We start from the raw sequence: 21,440 nt of genomic DNA, 5'->3' as shown, positions 1-21,440 counted from the left end.
AAAAAAAAAAAAAAAAAAAAGGAGAAGGAAAGGAGGGAGGAAGGAAGGAAGAAGGGAGGAAGGAAGACTTGAAAAGTCACACGATTGGGAGAGAGACTCCTCTGAGGCTGAGGCCATGTTCACATTTATAGACTGTTTATACCATTATCTGTGCTTGTCTGGTGTGGATGGAGCTTGACCATGTAGCCCAGGCTGTCCTTGAACTGGCAGTCCTCTTGCCACAGCCTGGAGTGCTGGGACAATGGGCGTCTGCCACTGTGCTCCATCTCCACTTGAAGACTTCAGGTCCATGGGCTCCTGGGTGAGGAAGTCTGAGTGGGGGCAGACTTGAGTCCCTCCTGCGACCCGGGTTCTGGTGACAAGTCCTCTGACTGATCTGGCCTCCCTTGGGGTTACAGGAAGCAGGGTCAGGCTCAGGGCCACTGCAGGTGAACAAGCTGGTTGTCCTGGCTTCCGCTCTGTGCCACCTACCTGGCTGAGCACCATTCTCCAAGGGCCTAAAAGACTAGGGGGAATGGTCACCTTGAGAAGCGCTCACTTTGCCATCATGTCCTGTGAAGGTGACCACCCTGAAGGTTGTCACCTGCCAAGTGGCAAGCAGAGTGGCCACTCACACCGTCTGTTCCCAAGGAGTCTGGTCCATCACCACCCTGCTTGTTAGGCTAGCCCAGTGGGGTAAGGAGACAGGAGCCCACAGCATGGTTACAGATCAGATCTGGGAGGCTGCTTGCTCTGTGCCTTCTCAGGGTGAGCCTCTGCTTATCTGGAAGTTGGTGAGATTTAAAGCAAAACAAGTGGCTCCAGGAGGGGAGGGGAGGGGGGAGGAGAGGGAACCCATCTGGGCCAGGCTGCACGTTGAAATTGCCCCGCATTAAAAATTCAGCGGCCAGAGAAGTTTCCAGGGATTTGTAGTAATTAGATGACAGAATGCTGGTGAACCTCAGGCTTGCCAAAGATGTTACACAGGGGTCAAAGACTCCACACTTTCGGCGGGGTAATTTGTAAGTGTCAATCACTCGTAGCCATCAGAGAGAAGCTGATCTGAGGGTTGCATTCTAAAGAAGCTACTGCAGCCAGACCGGAGCTTGTGACTCTAGCTCAGTGCCCACAGTGGCTGCTGTTCTGCTGGGATTCAGCCCCAGGCCTCCAACTTCTGTCTTGAGTTCTCCTTTGTGGAGAGATCCCTGCCAAGCTGGTACCCACCCGAGGGGTGAGACACAGGCCTCTGTAACAGGACAGATACTTGGTGTTAAGCAAGTCTGGCTCTGCACATCCTTAAATGACGTCACTAGGACCTACACACAGGGCAAGTCATTTCGTAATCACCCCACAAGGCAGGCACCCACCGCACACTGTCTTACCCTCAGCTCCAGTGAGGAATTCAGAAACCAGAGAGGCTAGGAGACTTGCCCAAGACCACACAGCTCACAAGATAGCCCAAGCCAGAAGCAGGCTGAGCAGCTGCCTGTTCCACTGTACACTCCATCTTCCCGAAGCTCCCATGACAGCTGTGTGACTGTCTTCAGTCCTCAGTGTTTCCATCTTTGGAGTGGGGGCAAGAGGAATATGAAGAAGAAATGTCCTCTATAGATGTACCCATTCACTCCCCAACTGTGCATCTTGGCTGGGCACAACGGTGTCAGAAGTAATCAAGAAAACAGACTCTGGGCTGGAAAGATGGCTCAGTGGCAGAGCCACTGACTGTTAAGAGCACTGACTGCTCTTCCAGAGGTCCTGAGTTCAATTCTCAGCAACCACAGGGTGGCTCACAACCATCTGCAATGGGGTCTGATGCCATCATATATAAAAAACAAATAATTAGTTAAAAAAGAAATAAAGAAAAAGAAAAAGAAAACAGACCCTGTCTGCGAAACATGAGAGATGAAGAAGAATGTCAAGTGAAGTGCAGTATGTGTGAGGTTGGTAAATGCTAGGACACAGTGACCTAGCCAGAGTGGTGGGGCATGGGGACCTTCCTTCCCATTTACACAGGGCAGGACCTCCTTGGAGGCATCTTGGAGCAGAGGGTCTTTGACTGAGGGGCAGTGAGGCCAAGTTCATGCTGTGTGTGGGACATCAAGATGACCCAATGGCTAGAACGGAGGGAAGAGTCAGGCTAGGGTGGGACTTAGTAGGTCTGGCAGCCAAGAGGCTCCAGGTTCTATTACTAGCACGGTGGTTCTCACAAGAACGGAGGTGGAGAGGCAGGGTTGGCAGGGACGGGGCAGCCATAACATTGTTGAGAATGAGAGTCTGAGAAACCGGATGAGGTGAAGCCTAGCTTGGCTGCCCCGGCCAAAGCTACGAGCTCTGAGCAGAGTTGGGTGGTGATGGTGGCACCAAGAGTTGCCCTGGTGTGAGCTCTCTGGCTACCCAAGTCTGTGAGTAAAGGGACATGGAGAGTCTGAAGGAAGGTTAATTCTCTCACAGCCTGCTCTCTCCCTTGCTCTTCGCACCTGATGTAGTATCTTCTAGAAAGAACACTGGATGTGGAGTCCCGCAGACACAGGAACTGAAGCATGACTCTGTCATTGCTAAGCTGTGTGACCCTGGGCAAAGCTATAGACCTCTCTGAGCCTATGACTCCCACTAATAAGTCACAGGTAGGTGTGAGAAAGCCTGTGGGCTTCAAACTCTCTAGTATCATAGGGTCACAGCCTCTATAAATGACAGAAGGGACAGCCTCTGCAGGTCCCCTGAATGTCCCAAACAGTTGAGTTTGTCCCCAGAAAAGAATTTGGAGACCCTACTTGAGTTTAGGAAAATGAACCCAAATGCTTTGAAGGATAAAAGACAAGCACCCATGTTTTCAGCCTGTGTCTCACAGAGCTCTTTCCCAGCAGGCTCTGTGTTCTGTTGTATGGAGACACACGGCTTCATCCTGTCTCTGGGGATGAGTCAGGGTGAGCCCCTGTAAATTCCTCTCTCACAACCCTCCCCAAGTATTCAGCCATTTGTCCCGGGAGAGGAGTAGCAGAGAGAGGGGGAGGGGCTTGAACCTCCCTCCCCATGTCTGGGTCTCCATCGCAGCCTCTGCTTCGGGTCCAGCCAGGCCGAGAAACCACTCAAGGGGAAAATGAGAAACCGTGGGGTTTCACGGGTGGCAGCGGCTGGGCCTACCAGGCTGGCTCTCCAGCTGCTAGCCTCGGTGGATGTACAGACAGACAGGGCAGTGAGGCGGGGGTTGGGGGGACCAGAGGCTTCAGACAAGGGGCAGGTGTTTGCTGTCCCCACCAAATTCCCAAGGCATGGAGACCACAGGCTCATTGCAGGTGCTGATAAAAGCAAGCTGTGGTGGCCAGCTGGGCCCTGGGGTCGCCTTTATTGAGCACTTGCTGAATTTCTATGGGCTCCTGATCACCTTCATCTTTGTACTCGCAGAACCCAGTAAGGTCAATATCGCCACTATCCCATAGCAGTGAGGCCATCACATGGCCCTGAGAGAAGAAGCCCTGCTACACAGTGCCTTCCCCCTGCTCCATCCTCCAGATGTCTCTCAGCCCAGTACAATACTTTCACTTTTAGAAAACCCATCTCTCTGCCCCCGACCCCCACAGGAACATGGCAGGGACTGAGTTCTGCCTCCTCTATACTGCATCTCAAAGTTGGTAGTTCATGTATGTCTCATCAATAAATCTCCCCACCCCCAATGCCACTTTCTGGAGCTTGCTTTGGTTACGCGTATCCTCTAGCAGGACTCAAGGGGGACATATGTGCTGTTGCTGGAGACAACTCTTGTCCCAGCAATGAGGACCACCAACATAGACTGCCCCCAGTAGGTGAAAGATTCGTTCATTCACTTCTGCCTAGCACCCGCCATACCCTTCCCTGTGTGCACAGGGAGGAAAGATTCCGGCTCCCACAGCCTTGGCACCGCCTATGCAAATAGGCAGGGTGGCACTCCTGGGTCTGAGGGATGCTGGACAGAAACTGCCGTGAGGGCAGTATATATTGGAACAGGCAGCTGCTCAGCCTGCTTCTGGCTTGGGCTATCTTGTGAGCTGTGTGGTCTTGGGCAAGTCTCCTAGCCTCTCTGGTTTCTGAATTCCTCACTGGAGCTGAGGGTAAGACAGTGTGCGGTGGGTGCCTGCCTTGTGGGGTGATTACGAAATGACTTGACCTGTATGTAGGCACCAGTGATGTCACTTACGGATGTGGACAAGCCTTGTCAACAGTGGGAGAGGTGGAGAAAGGTGACATCATCCAGGACCCACAATATCCTAGGGGCTTTAGACAGCTCATCTTAGTGCCTGGAGCCTGCCCTACACATGCGGACTTGGCTCAGAGAGGTTTGGTGTCTTGTGTGAGACACATACCTTGGTGGCCTTACCTCATTCAAGATTACCCAGTGGGTCCTGGGGGGAGGTGCTTCTGACTCCCATTTACATCAGAAGATGTAAACTTTCCTGGAGTAAGAGCTTGTAAGCAACAGGGCTAAACCTCTGGTGAGTCAAATCCCTCCCTGAGTCTCTCAGAGTCCTGGCTCTGGTGAGAACCTGGGGCTCCAGAGTCACAGGGAGTGATTAGTACAGGAGTGGGTAACCCTCAATCCTCAGGGATCTAGGCTCTGAAAGCATTCCTCCCCGGCCTTGCCCTCCCTGATGAAGGTCCAGTCCTCCGGAGCAGCCTTCCAAGACAGCTCACCTTTTTCTCAGGGACACAACTGGATGCCCTAACTGTGGCCAGGGGTCTTGGAGAAAGTGGTCCCGCCACTTTCAGATAGGGAATAGGTGACTTGAGGGGTCTCCCCATGACTGATGTCAGCTGGATGCTAGGGGTCCCAAGCACCCTGAAAAGCCACAGCTCCCCCTCCCATTGCATAGACGGAGTTCTTCAGATCTCTACCTATAGATGCTCCAAGCCTGCTGCCTATGAGGGACCTCCCCACTCCTCAAGCTGCTTGGCAAACCCCCTACCTCGCTCACTGCCTACAGCTTTGCTCTCTGGCTTTCCAATTCCGGTCACATCATGCCCACACATGCCCGCTGCTGTAGCTCTGCTTCCCCATGCCCGGTTTGGGGTGAAACCATTGCTTATTAGCCAATCTGGACTCCTCTTTCTGTGAATTACCCGGCCTGATTGATATTCATGAGCTGACACATCTGAGGCCTCAGCCAGCTGCCACGTGACTGCTCCAGGCCTCCAGGATGACAGGGGATGTGTGCAGCCCTGAAACACTGCCACGATCCTCAGATGAGGACAGGGGCATCTTGGGAGCAGCCCCTGGCTGACAGTGTACTATCTGTGTGGTGGTAAAGACCTAGGGGCAGCCGGGTGGTGGTGGCACACGCCTTTAATCCCAGCACTTGGGAGGCAGAGGCAGGCAGATTTCTGAGTTCGAGGCCAGCCTGGTCTACAGAGTGAGTTCCAGAACAGCCAGGGCTACACAGAGAAACCCTGTCTCGAAAAACCAAAAAAAAAAAAAAAAGACCTAGGGGCAGTAGCAGGACTTCGAGCTAGGATGACCAGGAGCTATGGCTTCCCATCATTGCCCCTCTCTCCCTGCTTTGAAGGCACCTCATGCCTCTCACCCCATCCAGGACTTCCATCATTCTTTGACTGGGAGTCTGGAGCTGGAATTCAGAATCACCTACCACTGAGCAATTCTTCCCCGATACTTATGCATGCTACGCTGTCCTGGCACAGGCCGCATAGGTATCATTTGTCACTCGGTCCCTCGGTGAGGAGGACATGGGAACCTGGACTTCTTTCCTTGGCTCACTGTCCTCTGCCTAGCACTGGGCAGTGATCAGCCGGACTCTGCAGAATGTCTGGCTGCCACGTTTCTCTTGGACCTGATTCTTGGTTCTGGCTTGATATACATCCTCTGGGTCCTTGGAACCATCTGGAAGGAATGGCCTTCTCCCAGTCTTCAAGTGAGGAAGGAGCACCTTCTGGGCAGGAACCAGGCTGTGTGGGGTTTCCCAGCCTATGCTTTGGGGTCAAAAGGTGGCACTTTACCCCTCACCCTGAGAATGGGGATTTTTGGATGTGGTCTTATCTTGGGAGAGAGGATGACTTTTGTTCCAGAAGCTGAATGCTTGGATCAGAATCAAATAAAACACTGGACAGAGCCGGGGGTCAGGGGTCAGGGTTGATCAATGCCTACTGCCTCTACCCTAGCATCTGCCACCTTTTGAATACAGCAGGAGCCAGCAGATATGGAACAGAGGAAGGCAGAAGGCAAGCCTCGCAGGACAGGAGGTGGCAGAGTTAAGACTGCTTTTCAGACCTGGCCTGCTGAGAGCACAAGGAAGATGCTGGCTCCTCCAAGGGTCCCCCAGAAATGAGGCCGCAGCATGGGGGAGACAGACAAAGTGGAGGTTCTGTCTCTGATTCAGGCTCTGAAGTGAGGGCGGCAGCCAGGCCTGGGGAATTGCAAAGAAACCAGAACGCAGAGAAATGAGGCCACGTCCCAGACGAAGCTTCCTAAATTCAAAGTTTTCCCTGAGGGATTCGGGTCTGAAAGGACAACTCTGGGGGAATAAGATGAACTGGATCTGGCTGGTGGGGTCCCTGAGTACCTTCTCAACTGGGGATGGGCACCATTTGCAACCTGCAGCTGCCTCAGGGAGGTATGCACATGGGGTGGAGGAGCACCCACATTGGCAGGTCCCCCTTGGCAGGGATGGCGGCTCCCCTTCCTAGCTTCTGAGGGAAGACAGAACACAAGCCCTTCCAGTGGAGAGAGTTATCTGGAAAGTTCACCCAAACCCTAAGGACCTGAGGAGCACCACCGAGTCCCTAGTAGTGCTCCTCCTCCTAAAGTTGAGAGGCAAGCCACTTGCCTGGCCAACACCTTGCTGGGCTGGGCAGGGCAAACCTCAGACTGGTACGAAAAAAATCTGCCTATGTGCCAGGAGGATGCAGTGGGGACCTCTTGACATAGCAGGGGGGGAAGAACCCAACATATTTGCCCTAAAAAAGGGGTCACGGCCAGGTGATGGAGTCCCCAGACTAGGGTGTGGATAGGGGTCAGGTGAGGTTGTAGGGGCCAAGTCTCAGGTGGCCAGTGAAGACTGCTGGGGGGGGGGGTGACATCCAGATGTGAAAGGCAGACAGGCTGCACCTGGGGAAGGGGTGGGGAGAGCAGAAGAGCCATAGAGTGGGTCTGGTTCTAGGGTAGTGCCCAGAAAGGGACAAGGGTGGAAGATGCGTTAAAAATGTGTGGGAGAGGGGGCTGGAGAGATGGCTCAGAGGTTAAGGTTCTTAGTTCAATTCTCAGCAAACACATGGTGGCTCATAACCACCTATAATGAGATCTGGCGCCCTCTTCTGGCCTGCAGGCATACATGCAGGCAGAACATTGTATACATAATAAATAAATAAATCTTTAAAAATGTGTGAGAGATTGGGTGCACTCGTGACCCTAATTTCCACATCATCCCTCCCCCATTTCCACACCTGTGGGCACAGTCCCTCTCACTGACTGCTCCTGTGTTTGACCACCTGATCCCAGCAGGTGGCACTGTTTGGGGAGGTTGGAGAACCTTCTAGAAATGGAGCCTTCTGGGAGGAAGTGGATCACTAGGACTGGGAGGAACTTTGGGTCCACAGCCTGGCCCTGCTTCTTGGTCATCTCAAGATGTGAGAAAGCAGCATCAGGTTCCCACAGTGGCTGGCACACATGCCAGCCATTACCTAAAATGATGGACTGCACTCTCCAACTGTGACCCAAAAGAAAAAGACTCCTTCCTTCAAGTTGCACTTGTCACGTGTTTGGTCATAGTAAGGAGACAGTTAACTACTATAGATTGTTTTCCAGCATTACATAACTACGTAGACTGTTTCCCAGATGTCCAGGGTGGGTGGTGGTAATATCACCTGTAGTCGGGAAGGGAGGGACTCTCAATGGCTCCCAGGAGGAGGCAGGTTACCATGGTTCCCCAGGTTACCATGTCCTGGTCAAAGGAACCTGGTAGGAGCCACATGAGGACTCCAGGCTGTGTGCCTGAGGGGCAGGGCAGGAGTTTCCCTCTACTGTGCTGAGTAGCGTGGGTATCCTCTGGACTGTATGATGACAGAGTCCCCTGTGAGCAGCACCAGGCACAGTCACCTTTCTAGTCACTCTGGAGTCTTGCCTCCATTGTACTTAAAGCCCCCAAGGTCAGGGGGCAGAACACACCTTCATCTGTGTGCACTCTCAAAAAAAAAAAAAAATCAATGCAGCTGGAGACCCTTGACTCTACAAGATTCTCTTTCACTGAGCACTGAGTTAGGAAGCTTGCATTTTAGGTTCTGCAAACTATCTCACGCTGACCGTTATGCAAAAACGCTCATACTGGGGATGGAAGGGCTTGGGGATGCTCGAGGGCTGGATCTTGTCTCCCTAGCCCAGTGGTTCTCAACTGTCCTAACACTGAGACCCTTTCATACAGTTCCTTAGATTGTGGTGACTCCTGGCCATGAAGTTATGGTAGGGTCACATGCTCACTAAGATTTTGTTTTTCCTCCTGCAGTGCAAAAGGGAAAGAGAGGCTCAGTCTTTAGTCAGCCATGAGGTGGGACCTGAGAGGAGGTGGTGCACCTTCCTGGGATAGTCATCTTGAGTGGCTTGGCTCATTTCTCCAGCCTCAGTTTCCCCACTGAATGTCAATCCCTGCCTATGATCCCAGTAAGCCACTCTGTGAACTGCAGGTGTCCGGGGTGGGTGGTGGTGATATCACCTAGAATAGTGGGGGAGGGAGGACTCTCAATGGCTCCCAGGAGAAGGCAGAGGCTGCTGCTGTGTGGATCCGCATGGATGGATGCATTTGGTGTTGGCTCCTGCCCAGGGCAGGAGCACTCTGGCCTCAGTGGATCACTGTCAGGACAGGCACAATTAAGGAGGAGTGGGGTTTATTATGGAAGCTGGAGATGAAGGCATCCTGGGTATCTGGTGATGATATAATGAACGTGTAGGTCCCCTCTGTCGCTCACAGTGACAACCCCAGCCTAGAGCTTGTGCTGGAACACTCTGGCCTCCATGGCAGCCAGGAAGTGGGAGCCTGCCAGGGGTAGAGGGTGAGAACACTGCACTGGGGGATGGGATGACCACAGGAGAGGGTGTATAGCGTGTGTGTTGGGGCCTTTCCCAGCTCTTGGCATGTCCTGACTTAAGCATCTGTGCTGGATAATTTCATGTCATCATGACACAGCTAGAGTCATCTGAGGGGAGGGAGCTCCAATTGAGAAAATGCCTCCATAATATCCGGCTGTAGGAGAGCCTGTCGGACATTTCCTTAATGGGGATTGATGGGGGAGGACCCAGCCCATTATGGGTGGTGCCATCCCTGGGCTGGTGGTCCTGGGTTCTATAAGAAAGCAGACTGAGCAAGACATGGGGAGCAAGCCAGTAAGCAGCACCCCTCCATGGCCTCTGCATCAGCTCCTGCCTCCAGGTTCCTGCCCTCCTTGAGCTCCTGCCCTGACTGCCTTCAGTGATGAACAGTGATGTGAAAGTGTAAGCTAAGCAGACCCTTTCCTCCCAAGTTGACTTTGGTCATGGGGCTTAATCGCAGCAATCAAAGACATAACTAAGATGGCTTTCTTTCCACCAGCCAGTATGTCTGTCCTAGGACGACTCTGAGGCCCAGAGAAGTCAGTGCCGTGTCATCCAGCCTGCATGTGATGGAGCTGAGACTCAGCCTTACCAGCGTAGCAATCCGTGTAGATATATGATCTTAGCTGGCACTGCAGTGTTTGGAGAAAATGATATGAATAGTGTCTTGATCTGGCCCTTCACCTGTTGCTGACGGACACACACACACACACACACACACACACACACATCCACACAAAATAAATGTGAAAAATTAAAAATACACATTCAATATATAAATGTATTAAAATATAATTTGATACATAAATATATACATTTAGAGTTTTCACACTTTTTGGTGTGGTCACATGTGAATGCATGTGTGAAGGTCAGAGGACAACGTGTGGGGGTTTGTCCTCTCCTCCCACTGGGGCTCAGGAATTGAACTCAGGCTGTCAGGCTTCTCAGCAAGCACCTTTTAGCCAATGAGCCTGGAAAACCTGTGGATCTGTTTGTGGCAAGCACCCGAGAAATGACTTCATGAATTGAATAATAAAGTCAGTGTGGACTCATGTCCTCCCTTGCTTTGGGCTCAGGCTTCCTGTTTCTGGGCTGTCTGGATGGTGGTCTGGAAGCCTGCTTGTCCCCACTGCCAGGCAGAAGTGTGCCAACCCTCTGTGCAGCGTTGGTACTGCAGGATTATCACCCACCTCTAGGATGCTCTGAGAAACTAGGAGTGTGTGTGTGTGTGTGTGTGTGTGTGTGTGAGAGAGAGAGAGAGAGAGAGAGAGAGAGAGAGAGAGAGAGAGAGAGACTCTCCTCTCCATTTCAAACACCAAGTCCCCAGGGCCTGCCAGGATCAGGAGTGGGCGCAGGGCCCCATGTCTGGAGGCTTGGGTGGCCCGAGCCCAGGAGTGCAGGATGAGCCTGGGCAGCACAGTCCTACCTAGAATACATGCAAACAAGGAGGAACTCAGTGTCACCAGCTCTGATGGGGCTGATGTGTCCTGAAGAGGGTGGGGAGATGAAGGTGCTCACATCAGTGGGCCCCAGCAGCAGGGCAGGCATGTTACAGGAGGTAGAAGCAGCCCAAGCTTTAAGAAGCGACTCTGCAGGGGAAACCCCCTAGCCATTCCCAGTGAGGCTGAGAGAGAGGGAACAGGCAGGCAGAGCCTGGGAGGCTTCATTCCTGGGACCCAATCGAGAGGTCCATTTACTCCAGGCCTTACCGAAGGGTTAAAGTCATTTTCATTAAAATTTAAATTCCAGCAGGCACCCTCTCCCTCCTTCCCCGTCCTTTGAACGTTTTTGACTGGCAACCATTTCATATTTCAATCTCAGCAGAACAAATTGAATTAGATGTTGAGCCTGAGCTCGGCTCTGTTCAGCAAAGCCTGAATGCACAGCCCCAGCTGATCCTGCCCCAGCCGTCCTGAGTGGTGGCTGGGGCTGCAGACTGTGGGGAGGGTGCAGGACAGGGGGGTGGCAGAGGCGAGGTGACACATGGGGAGGGGGCTGTCTTGCATCTGATGTGGGGATTTTCTAAAAAAAAAAAACAAAATACTTATTTTTATTGATGTGTATCTCTCTTTGTGTGCCAGATGAGTGCAATTGCCTGTGGAAGTCAGAAGGGGGCACTGGGTCCTCTGCCTTGAGTGGAGTCTGCAGAAAAGTTGTTCTCATGTCCCGTACTTGCCACGAGCTTTTATCTCCTTTGGTCCTGACCCATGGAGACCTCCTGTACCGCACTGCCTGGGCCCGAGGCCCTGGAGCCACACACCCTGGCAGTGCCAGCTCACAGCTGGGGAGTTTGCTCGCTGTCATCGTTGTCCGCATCTTCCAGCTGCTCCAGGATCCCATCCAACACCGCAGACCGCTTTTTCTTCGGGGGTTCTGTGGCAGATGGCAGAGAGGAGAAAAGAGCCCCAGAGGGTTCAGCAGTGAGTGGGGGAGACAGAGGTATGTGGGGGTGGGCATGAGGAGAGAGCAAATGGGGAACAAACCAAGGAAGAGAACAAACACAGCTCTGGTCAGTCCAGTCTTCCACCCAAGGGTTGCCTCCTCCCTGCCCACCAGAGGCCTCTCAACCCAGGAACAGTTGGGCTGAAGCAGAAGCCAGCTTCATTTCTATGCTGGCCGTGGACTCAATGTTAGGTGCATAGCTGCAATAGCCAAGGACTCTAGAGGGGTATGGGGACCTTAGCAAGGAGGGTAGCTTTGGAAGAAAGGGGTTATTTGATCTGGGCTTTGATGAGTGCAGAGGAGTTTTCTAAGAAGACAGCACAAGTAGGGGTTGGGGGGATTTAGATACACAGCTGTTCCAAATGCCACGGATTGAGTACCGACTGTATGCTAAGGCACTAGTGTCCTTAACAACCTCACAGACAAGGAACCTAGCAGTAGCTCTGTGCTGCTCACCTCACCAGTTCTACTCCTGGTCTAACCATTCATTCATCAGTGAAGGCCTATTTTGTAAAGAGGCTGCCTACCTGAATCCCTGCCTTCAGGACACTCTTAGCTCCTTCTGGGAAGCCCTCTGAGTGCAGTCACCTGACTGACCCTTTATCTACATGGGTCATGTGTCTACATGGCAGTAGATAGCACCATGTGGGCAGAGTGCCTGGCTCCAGCGTGGACAATGACCTTAGCTCCTTCCAGGGGTGAGTCAGGAATCCCTCTCATCTCATTCCTCCCATACTTATGAGGATGTGGACCCCGCCCTCTATGGCGGTCCCCGGCCCCGCCCTCTATGGCGGCCCCGGCCCAGCCACTTTCACTCCCTCCCGGTCAGCTTTGCCTTCCCCAGGTGCTCCCACACCTTAGCTGTGGCTGCCCCTGAGGAGACCCGAGCCCACAGGCCGCCCTCTGTAGCTGCCATGCTGCTTTCTGAATCACCCCAGGTCTGCAGAGCCTATACACCCTGGTCTCTTTTGCCCCAGCTCTCCACACTTCCCTGGCACAGCCTGAGGCTCCCCTCTCCCACCATGCACCGAGCCCTTCTGTTTGGGACCTTGTCCCTGGCTGAGGCTCCTATGAGACCCCTGGGTGGGAGAGGCATGAACAGAGCTGCAGGGCTGCGCTGCCTGGAGACAAGGGAGGTGGGGGCACTGGCTGGGAGCTGAGGTCTGGAGGCTCTGCCCATCATGGCCAACTGTGGAAATGGGAGGAAGTGGCCCGGCTCCCTGCAGTTTCCTCTCTTTACTCTGCGCCTCATGCCTGCTGCACAATGGCCTCAGGAAATTAGATCGTGGGCAGGTAATAGGGCTGGAAATAGACAATAACAAAGCGGGCCCCAGGCTGTATCTGGTGCCCCTCCCACTGCTACTTGGGTGGGGATCCAGGACAGACTGGCTGGGGAGAAGCTGCAGGGGGCAGGTGTCCCTCAGGTATCCTTGCTGTTTCAGAGCAGACCCCGACCTCCAGCACAGATCCCTTCTGCCACTATGATGGTTCTCCCAGCATCTCCATGTTGGAGGAAACAGAGGGACCCTGCCAAGCCAACTCTAGAGCCCATCCCTCTGTCCTGCAGAACCTCTGCTTTGCCCTGTCCCTGGGGGAAGCCAAACTGTCATATTGTTGGCGACCAGTCCACAGGAGCCAGCCACTTCCCCATCCTGATATTCATTCCACTCACCTCAGGGCCTTTGCAGTGCCCTGGCCTGTCTGGAATGCTCAGGGGCTTCACGCCTGTGGTGAAGCATCCCTGGGTCCCCCACAGTACCCATACAACCTTTTGGCTTCACTGCATTTTGTCTCTTGATGGAAGGCAGGGATGCCTGTCATGCCCACACCTGTGCTCCAACGCCTAGAAATGTCTTGGTACCTGGCAGCCCTCAGTAAATGTCTGCTGAGAGACTGATCGGCTGACTGAAGAGGGCACGAGTACAAGAGGGCTCAAAGGGATCAGGCTATGGCAGGAGGAGCAGAGAAAAGAATGTATGAAGTCAAGGATGGTTTCCATGAACACCCTGTGACACACACACACACACACACACACTCTCTCTCTCTCTCTCTCCCTCCCTCCCTCCCTCCCTCCCTGGCACTGGTGACATTTGGGGGACCCTTCTGTATGTGCCACTCTGCTGAAGTCCCATCTAGAGGCCCCAGAGTCCCCACAACAAGGAACCAGTCCCCTTGAAGGCCTGGGCTCCCCTGAGGCTGTCCCTGTGACTTCTGCTTCTGCTGATTCTCGGCCTGGCCCAGTGTAAGTGCTGGATGGCCCACCCAGCAACGCCTTCAATTGCAAGCTAGAAAACAAGTTGTCCAGGGAGGTGCTAGGGCCTGGGACACAGGGGCTAGGCAGTGACCATGACTCCAGGACCCCAAACCCTGAGCATGTCACCCCTGCTCTCTGCCACCTCCTGGGGTGGCTGTAAGGATGGGGTGGGTGCACCTTACTGATGGGTTGTGCTCAAGTCCACAGTCAGGGATTGGGGTTGGACACCTCCCCCCCACCCCCCGACTTCGCCTGTAGGACATGCCGAGCCCTGTGTCTTTGCTGCTGCCACCCAGCCCCCAACTGGCCTGCCTCCACATGGAGTGGCGGCTCCGCCTGGCAAGAACAGCTGTGGAAACCCCGATTCCCTGTGTCGGAGGCCTCCGTGGGCCTTCACCAAACAAACACAAAGCAGAACCCGGGGAAGGTGTGAAATAAATAAACGGAACAAGCCGTGCATTTTCCTTCGACAGCGCAGCTGCTCCCGAAGATAAACAACAAGTGACTGTCACTAAACATCAATACCGAGAAATGAACTTGACAAAAAGCTGTGCCGGCCCCCAACAGCCCCCCAGTCCTGCCCCCTCCCCCCAACCTCCAAACACCCACTTCTGCATTTCTCCAGTTCCCACCTAATGGTTTTATTTTTCAATTAATTCCTTGACAGAATGCCAGCCCGCATCTTTCCCTTCCCTGGCTGGCAATGTCGCCTGCATGGAAGGCACCGGCGGGCGGAGGACTGTGGGAGGACAGGAGAAAGGGCTCCATGGGAGGAGAGGGAGGCTGGGGATGAGAACAGGGCTGACATGGAGAAAGGATGCTGGAAGGGCCCCATGAAGAGGCAGGCCAGACAGAGGCAACCCAGGAGGGGAAGCCAGTGGGCCAGTAGCAGACCTTGTCGCTCTGGCTGGAGGCTGCACACAAGCCAGTTGGTTTCTCTGTTGGGCTCAGTTCCTGAATGAAGACGAAGCTGCTTAGTACAAGTTATATATGCTGGCCATGCCTGAACCCAGTACCAGGGAGGATGGCACAGGAAGATGGTCTGAGCCTTGTGGTAAGCAGCTAGCCTAGACAATGGAGAGATCCCATTTCAAAATGCAGGAAGTGACTAGCCACAAGGCCTCCAAGACTTTGACTAGCACAAGGGTGAACACTCAGTTGCCAGAAGGCATGGGCCAAGGTAGACAAGAAGTATTAAATGCACCATTAAGTGACTCTGACAGTCAGCACCCAGCAATGAGGAGGCTGAGCTGCCATGGCTGAGCTGGGACACAGGCAGGGACGGGTCTCTAAGTGCCTGTGAGATTGCTGCAGCAGGGTGACTGTAGACTTCTCTTCTGGGAATTCCACAAGTTGGGCACATGATCCCTGAGCTCTGGGGAAGTCCCGTGGGTACAGAGAGGCTCTCCACATGGTGCTGAGCTCACTCTGGGGCCTTTTCCTCATACCACAGCCAAGCCCAAAGTGCCACAGACACTTGCCCTACAGCGGAAAGTGCCAGCTCCCTGCTCCAGAGTGCCAGCAGGAGAAGCGGGAGCAGAGTGAGTCATGGGGCAGTATTCACAGATACTGACCCAAAGCCCAAAAGACCCACCTCAAAGGGCAGGAATGTAGATCTTACTCAAGTAACATGGGCAATGGGGTTTGCTTCTCACAGACACATTCTCCACTGTAATAGCCCAGAGTGAGGGAGGGACCTAAGTGGTGGGAGGTTATGAAGTGGCTACAGGCTAACTTCTCTTCAGATGTCTATCTGGGCATCTTCCTGGCTGTAGGTCCAGATAACTGGACTGGTCCTGTGCATGAGGAGCCCCAACCCAGACCATAGTTAACCCAAGGTAGGAAGGGATACACGATGGCCCTGCTTGGACTGGAGGCTCGTTTTCATTACCATCTTCCTTTCTTCCTGGGTCCAAGCAAAGATGACGATGGGGAGAAACGTGGCTGTGGAGTAACCAGGAGTCCCATTGTTGGGAGGACCATGTGCAGTGGACTGGGCAACAGGGGGCACACATCTCATAAATGACCAGTGGCTCTGCAGGCTTCTGTGTGGGATGGAGGACCGGGGTAGCCAGACCTGATTTCCTAAGAGTGCCTTGAAACTGATTTCCAGGTCAGATCTTCCAGTGGCCAAACAGTGATGAATCCAATACTGTTTTGTGTTCACATGTCGCAGGCAAGGAAAGCACCGACGGCTCAGCTGGTGGCCTCCAGTTTACGTGCTTCTTGCTGCCTATCACAGGCACTCGAAGCCACTACTGAAGCTGTTTCCCTGGCTTGCCCTGGTTGGGCCAGGCTGCACGTCAGGTACGCTGGCCAGCCTGTACCCTTTGGTCTCTGGGCCCCTCCCAGGATGGTGGCTAGACCCCACCCCTCCCACACTGCCCTGCAGTACTCCTGTCAGTTTAATTCTGTGATCGATGAGAAGGAGCAGGCGAGATGGCCCGGCACAGCTGGCTTCCCCGTTAGCCCTAGCAGGGATTCGTGGGCTTGCCGGCGACGGTTGAGTGAAATGTTTGCAGAACGCACAGAACACAAGTCAATAACAATTTAGTGGGATTGGGAGCAGGTCCCTTCCTCGCACGGACAGTCGCTCCCAGGGGAGGGCAGCACAATGTGGAGAATATTGTCAAATCGCTTGGAGTGGGAGGCTCAGGTGTGTGTGGGGGCTGAGAGGAAGGCAGGGGGTGTGGCTGGGCCACACCTGCCCCAGCTGGCTTCAAGGACCTGCAGGCTCCAAGTATACTTTCACTGGGAGATGCGGTTGCTGTCTGGAGGCCCCTCCACAGACCCCCATCCATCTGCACCTTGGCCAGGAGCTGCCTGGGCCCACATGGTTCCATTTTGTGAGCCTCAATTCCCATCACCAACTGTGGGAAACGGGGGGTGGGAGGAGGGAGTGATACATATCCTGACCTTTCGAGGTAGGAGCCATTGATGCAAGCAGGAGCCAGGATGAAAGTCCTCTTGTATACCCTGGGCCCTCCTGGGACCCAGAGTGACAGTCTGGGGTATCCAGAGGAAGGGCTGACACAAGCAGGTCTCGGTAAGAGTGAGAGGTACCCAGATGAAGGGCTGAAATGTGGAGCTTACACAAAAGCTCCATCTCCAGGGAGTGGGAAGGAGGCAGGCCGGGGATGTTTTGAATAATAAATTCTGTGACTTCACATACTTGCTTGAACTTTCCGCCTATGATTTTGAAAGCCTGATGATTATGTCTTCATGGCTCAGATCAAGGAGGCCCATTTGCAGGGGCTGATGGGGGATAACGGGCTCTTGTGGTCCCCGGTTTTTCGAAAGCACGCCATCCTGCTGATGATGGAGGTGTGGAATGGGGGTGTGTGGAAACGCTGGCAGGCTTTAAATATCATCTGTATGCTGATAACTTCAAATTTATATCGCAGCTCAGCCTTCACCCCAGAGCTCTGAACTCATCCATCTATTTGCTAATATCCCTGGGGCATCCTGGGATGTCTCAAAGCCAGCTTGGTCAGACTCCCAACTCCACACCTGTTCTTGGCTTCCCTGGTTTGCTCAGTACCTGGGCACCACCCTTGCTTCTCCCCTGCCTTCTCTATGCCACCCTGGGCAGCTCTCCCTTCTCCCAACACAGCCAGTCTCCCAGCAGCTTTCCACCCTGCAGCCATTGGCTGTGGTCCTGGCCACCATCTTTGGATGACCAAAGTGTGATCCCCAGGCCTGGTTCCAGTGCTACTCACTGCAATCCCACAGAGCAACAACAATATAGACTCATGAGGTTAGTTGATGCTGGCCTTTGCTTTAGTCTTCCAGGGCTTCCCAGGGCAACATGAGCAGAGTCAGGTTTCCTGCCATGGCTGGCCAGATCCCTCCCTGCTGCCGCTCCAGTGGTCAACACACTTCTGCCCCAGGGCCTTTGTACCTGTGGGTCCCTGGGCTTGTAATGTTTCTCCCATAGGCCTTTGGCTGGCTGGTCCCTTGCAATCACACAGAAAAGCTGACTTCATGGGACAGCTTGTTTTAGCTGCCACATTAGATGCACCCCTACCCTTGGGGTATGTTGTAGCATCTATTCTAATTTTCTTCAGGCAACCTGCTACCAGAAGAACTTTGATCCTTACATGTTGTGAAGCTGGCCCTCTCTACAAACACCACATCCATGAGGGAAAGGAGTGAGAGACAAAGCTACATGCTTCCCCCAGGAAAGCTTACACTGAGACTGCTATCTAGAATGTCTGTGCATGCCACCTGGGACCCAGGAACTGTAGGCAACGAAGGGCAGGAGGAAATGGGCTATCTGTTCTACAAGGGCCAGAGCTGTGTGCTCCTAGGAAAGTCAACAGCCGACTCTGGGTCTGTCTGGTCTTGCAATGTGGGACTTGTCTCTCTCCGAGTGTGCTAGGCTAAAGTGCCACCAGGTTTTTAAATTGTACATAAAAGTGCTAAGTGCTGCTGATGCACAAAGGCCCTTGACAGAGCTCTCTCTGGCTTCCCTGAGGCTGAGCTCATCTTTAGTAAGAGTTTACCATCTCTGCAGAAGGATAGGGCTTTGAGGAACAAGGTGAGATTATCGGGCTCCAAACAGGCCTGTCTACATGTTTCAAGTCTAAAGAACTCTGGGGTAATAGCCTGGCTGTGCTGAGCCTTGGTGCCGAAACCTAATGTAAAGGTGGCTGCAATCAGCACCATACAGGGCCCAGAACATGCTAGGTGTTCTGCTAATATCAGCCACGACTATGACTGGATCTAACGGGGCTCATTCATTTGTTCTGTGGACAGTTATGAAGCCGGCTTTATTCTTGATGCAAGGTAAGTTAGAGAACAAGGAAGGGGCTGTGTCCCCTGGGGGATTAAGCTAGTAGGGAAGTGTATGTGTGTGTATGTGTATGTATGTATGTATATGTTTGTCTATATGTATATGCATGTGTATGTGTTTGCATGTGTATATATGTGTACATGTATGTATTTGTATATGTGTGCATGTATGTGTGTGTGTATATGTATATGTATGTGTGTGTATGCATATGTGTGTGTGTGTTTATGTATGTAACACGAAGAGGAATGGTGCAGGCCTGGAGGTGAGGTAGTGGGCTGATGGGACAGGGGCTCCATCCCTATCCTGTGAGGCTAGGAGGGTGGCTCAGAGTGCCAGGCCAGTGGCTGACTGGCAAGAACTCCTCCTATCTGTGCCGAGGGCTCTTGCTGCGTGTGCTCTCTGTCTATGTTGCTCTGGCCACCATTGCTGGCCCGGTGGGCAGGGGATAAGGCGGGTGGAGGGATGGCGGCTGCAGCCACTTGCTATGCTGCTCATGCCTGAGCTCCTACTCTGGAGGTGAAAGTTGCAGCCACTAACCACAGCCCATCAGGCCTCCCCAGCTGGAATAAGACAACAGAGGGAAGCCCAGCCATGCTCCTGGCTAAATGAAAGCCCGTGTGCCCAGCCTCCCTGGCTGTGAGTTTAAGACGGGTTGGGCAGTGGATCGCTTCCCGGCCATTTTATTCTGTCTTCCGTGCTCAGGGTACCGTGGCCTGCCAGGCCCTGAAAGCTTTGCAATGCTGTGACCCTGCTGGTTTGTAACACGTTCGGGAAGAAAGGCACACAGCTAGAGGCAGACTTTCTTCTTTCTTCTCCTCCTGAGCACTCTTTTCACACCCCACACGTCAGGCAGAGAAGAAAACCACTTCACCTACTACAGGGCTGGGGGCTGGAGACTAAATATCTGATTCCTGACTGGGGAGGGGGGGGACAGCAGGCAGAGAGCAAGAAGGGGGGAGTTGGAGGGATGGGAATGGGGGAAAGGACCAGACTGGGATAGTCCAAGAAGAGTGGGGGCATTGAAAGAGTCCAGGAGAGGGAGAATGGACTAGAGAGGACTAGTCTTCCTCCCTCTTTTCCTCCCTAAGGCACCTGTCTGGCTGTAGTGCCTCTAACTGACTCAGGGTAACTTCTTCCCGTGGCCTGGCCTGTACTGTGGGCTTGCCAGCTGGGTCCCAAGCACCAGCTAGGGAGGGACACTGTGGTGGCCTGCCATCACCCAGGGACTGCAGACAGTATGAGACAGACAAGGGGGTGGGGCTTAAAGCAAAGCTCCTTTAAGCACCAGTAAGTGGAAAGCCTGCAGTATGCCAGGCCCCGGGCCATGGCTGGAGACTCAGCAGCACCTAGCTCCCCCTTTTCTCTGCCCAATTACATCCTTCTCAGTTCACTGAGCCTGGGAGAGTGGCCAGAAGCCAGGTGTTACCTCTCTGGAGCCACAGGACACCCTGTGTCCAAAGATGGCAAAGCTGAGGCTGAGACTCACCAGGGCCACGCTCATGGAGGAGATAATAGGACAGTCACACACATACACATATGGAATCAAATATATAGGTGCCGACTGGATCATCCCATGCAAAGGCTCAGTCAAGAGAATGACTAGAAGCTTAGGTTTGAGTTCCAGCTGTGTTATGGGTGGCTGGGCACCCCTTAATAAGTTTCTTGCCCCTTCTGAGCCTTTTTTTGATCTGCTAAATGGGTCAATGACAGTATCTATCTCCCTGAATCCTGGCAAGGCCTGACAGGGGAGGAGAAGCTCTGTGATGTCAAGGGATGCTGTGTCAGTTAGCCTGAGCTACAGTTCAGCTGTCTCCCTGGATCCAGGAACCGTGTGTCTCCATCAACCCTCCCATGTCAGTAGTGGGCTGTGGGAGAGGCATGGCCTGCAGCTGCAGGCAGCCTTGTGGGGCCAGAGCTTACAGGCGTTCACCTGAGGTCTGAGTACCTTCCTGGCAATGTGCAGGGCCCACGCCGGAGCTGGGCGCAAATCCCACTTGCCCTTGGGCTGTGCCAGGGCCCTGGAGGCTCAGAACAATGCAGACTCCAATACAAATGAGCTAGTACTTTCTTTGGCAGGGAAAAGGGCAGAGGAGAAAGGAGGCCCGGGCTGCAGGGCCCACGGCCCTGTTCTGAGGACATGAGCTGCTGTGCACATGTGCAGGACAAGGTGAAGGGTGGGGTGCATGCTGTTCCTGGGGGATCTGCATACCTGGCAGCCTTGCACCTGCCATAGCGCCTGCAGGGCCACGCCTGGCAGGTGTTACAGCCATGCACGGTAGCCTCAGTACCCATGGCCATTTTGGGGCTGCTGGAGAGTCAGACACAGGGTTATCTTCCTCAGTCTCATTACTACACCTGCCTCGTGGGTCCTGCGGCTGTGAGCAGCCACAGAGATGGCTCAGACACATCAAGGGCTGGCATCTGCTGTATCCTTGTGCCTGGGAGGAGATGATTCAGTCTCTGGAACTCAATTTATTGAAGGGTCCTCTGTCCACACAGAGTAGAAGTGCTGAGCCCACAGTCTTGGAGGCCTGGGCTGGGTGGTGGGGAGACCACAGGGGAGGTGGGCCCTGCCTTGGGAGAGCGCCTTCCACAAACATTTGCCGACGGGTGCATTTGGGGCTGTCGATGCCTGTCGATGTAGACAGGTCCTGTCTGCCCATCAGGACTTGGGATCTTATTGAGTTGTGAGCCTGCCCCTGATTGTGCACAATCTCCTGCTTCTCTTGCTTTGCATTTGCTTGGGCTGGAAAGCTCCATAGCCCTAGATAGAAAGTCTGGCATCACTCGGCAACTGAGCTAAACAGGGGCACCAGATAGGAATGGATCACTCCAGATACAAGCTCACAGCACGCAACATTTGCCACAAGTGGGAGTGGGGGTCAGGAGCTGGGGGAAGTGGGGGTCAG

The 21,440-nt window shown here is 53.7% G+C and overlaps 1 protein-coding gene across 1 annotated transcript in view; it reads right to left on the bottom strand.

Annotated features, from left to right (window-relative positions):
- Positions 1 to 9,801: 9,801 nt before the first annotated feature.
- The window catches only part of Rbm19 (RNA binding motif protein 19), an 85,591-nt gene continuing 73,952 nt past the window's right edge, over positions 9,802 to 21,440 (bottom strand). Inside the window, exon 24 of the mRNA XM_031337658.1 lies at positions 9,802 to 11,413. Within this exon, the coding sequence (XP_031193518.1) occupies positions 11,316 to 11,413 (98 nt within the window). The 3' untranslated portion in view covers positions 9,802 to 11,315. The remainder of the gene's footprint in view (positions 11,414 to 21,440) is intronic.

Source organism: Mastomys coucha, unplaced genomic scaffold, assembly GCF_008632895.1.
Source record: "Mastomys coucha isolate ucsf_1 unplaced genomic scaffold, UCSF_Mcou_1 pScaffold22, whole genome shotgun sequence".
NCBI classification, from domain to species: domain Eukaryota; kingdom Metazoa; phylum Chordata; class Mammalia; order Rodentia; family Muridae; genus Mastomys; species Mastomys coucha.
Note: the sequence above shows the minus strand (reverse complement) of the source record. Positions and strands in the feature narration are given on the sequence as shown.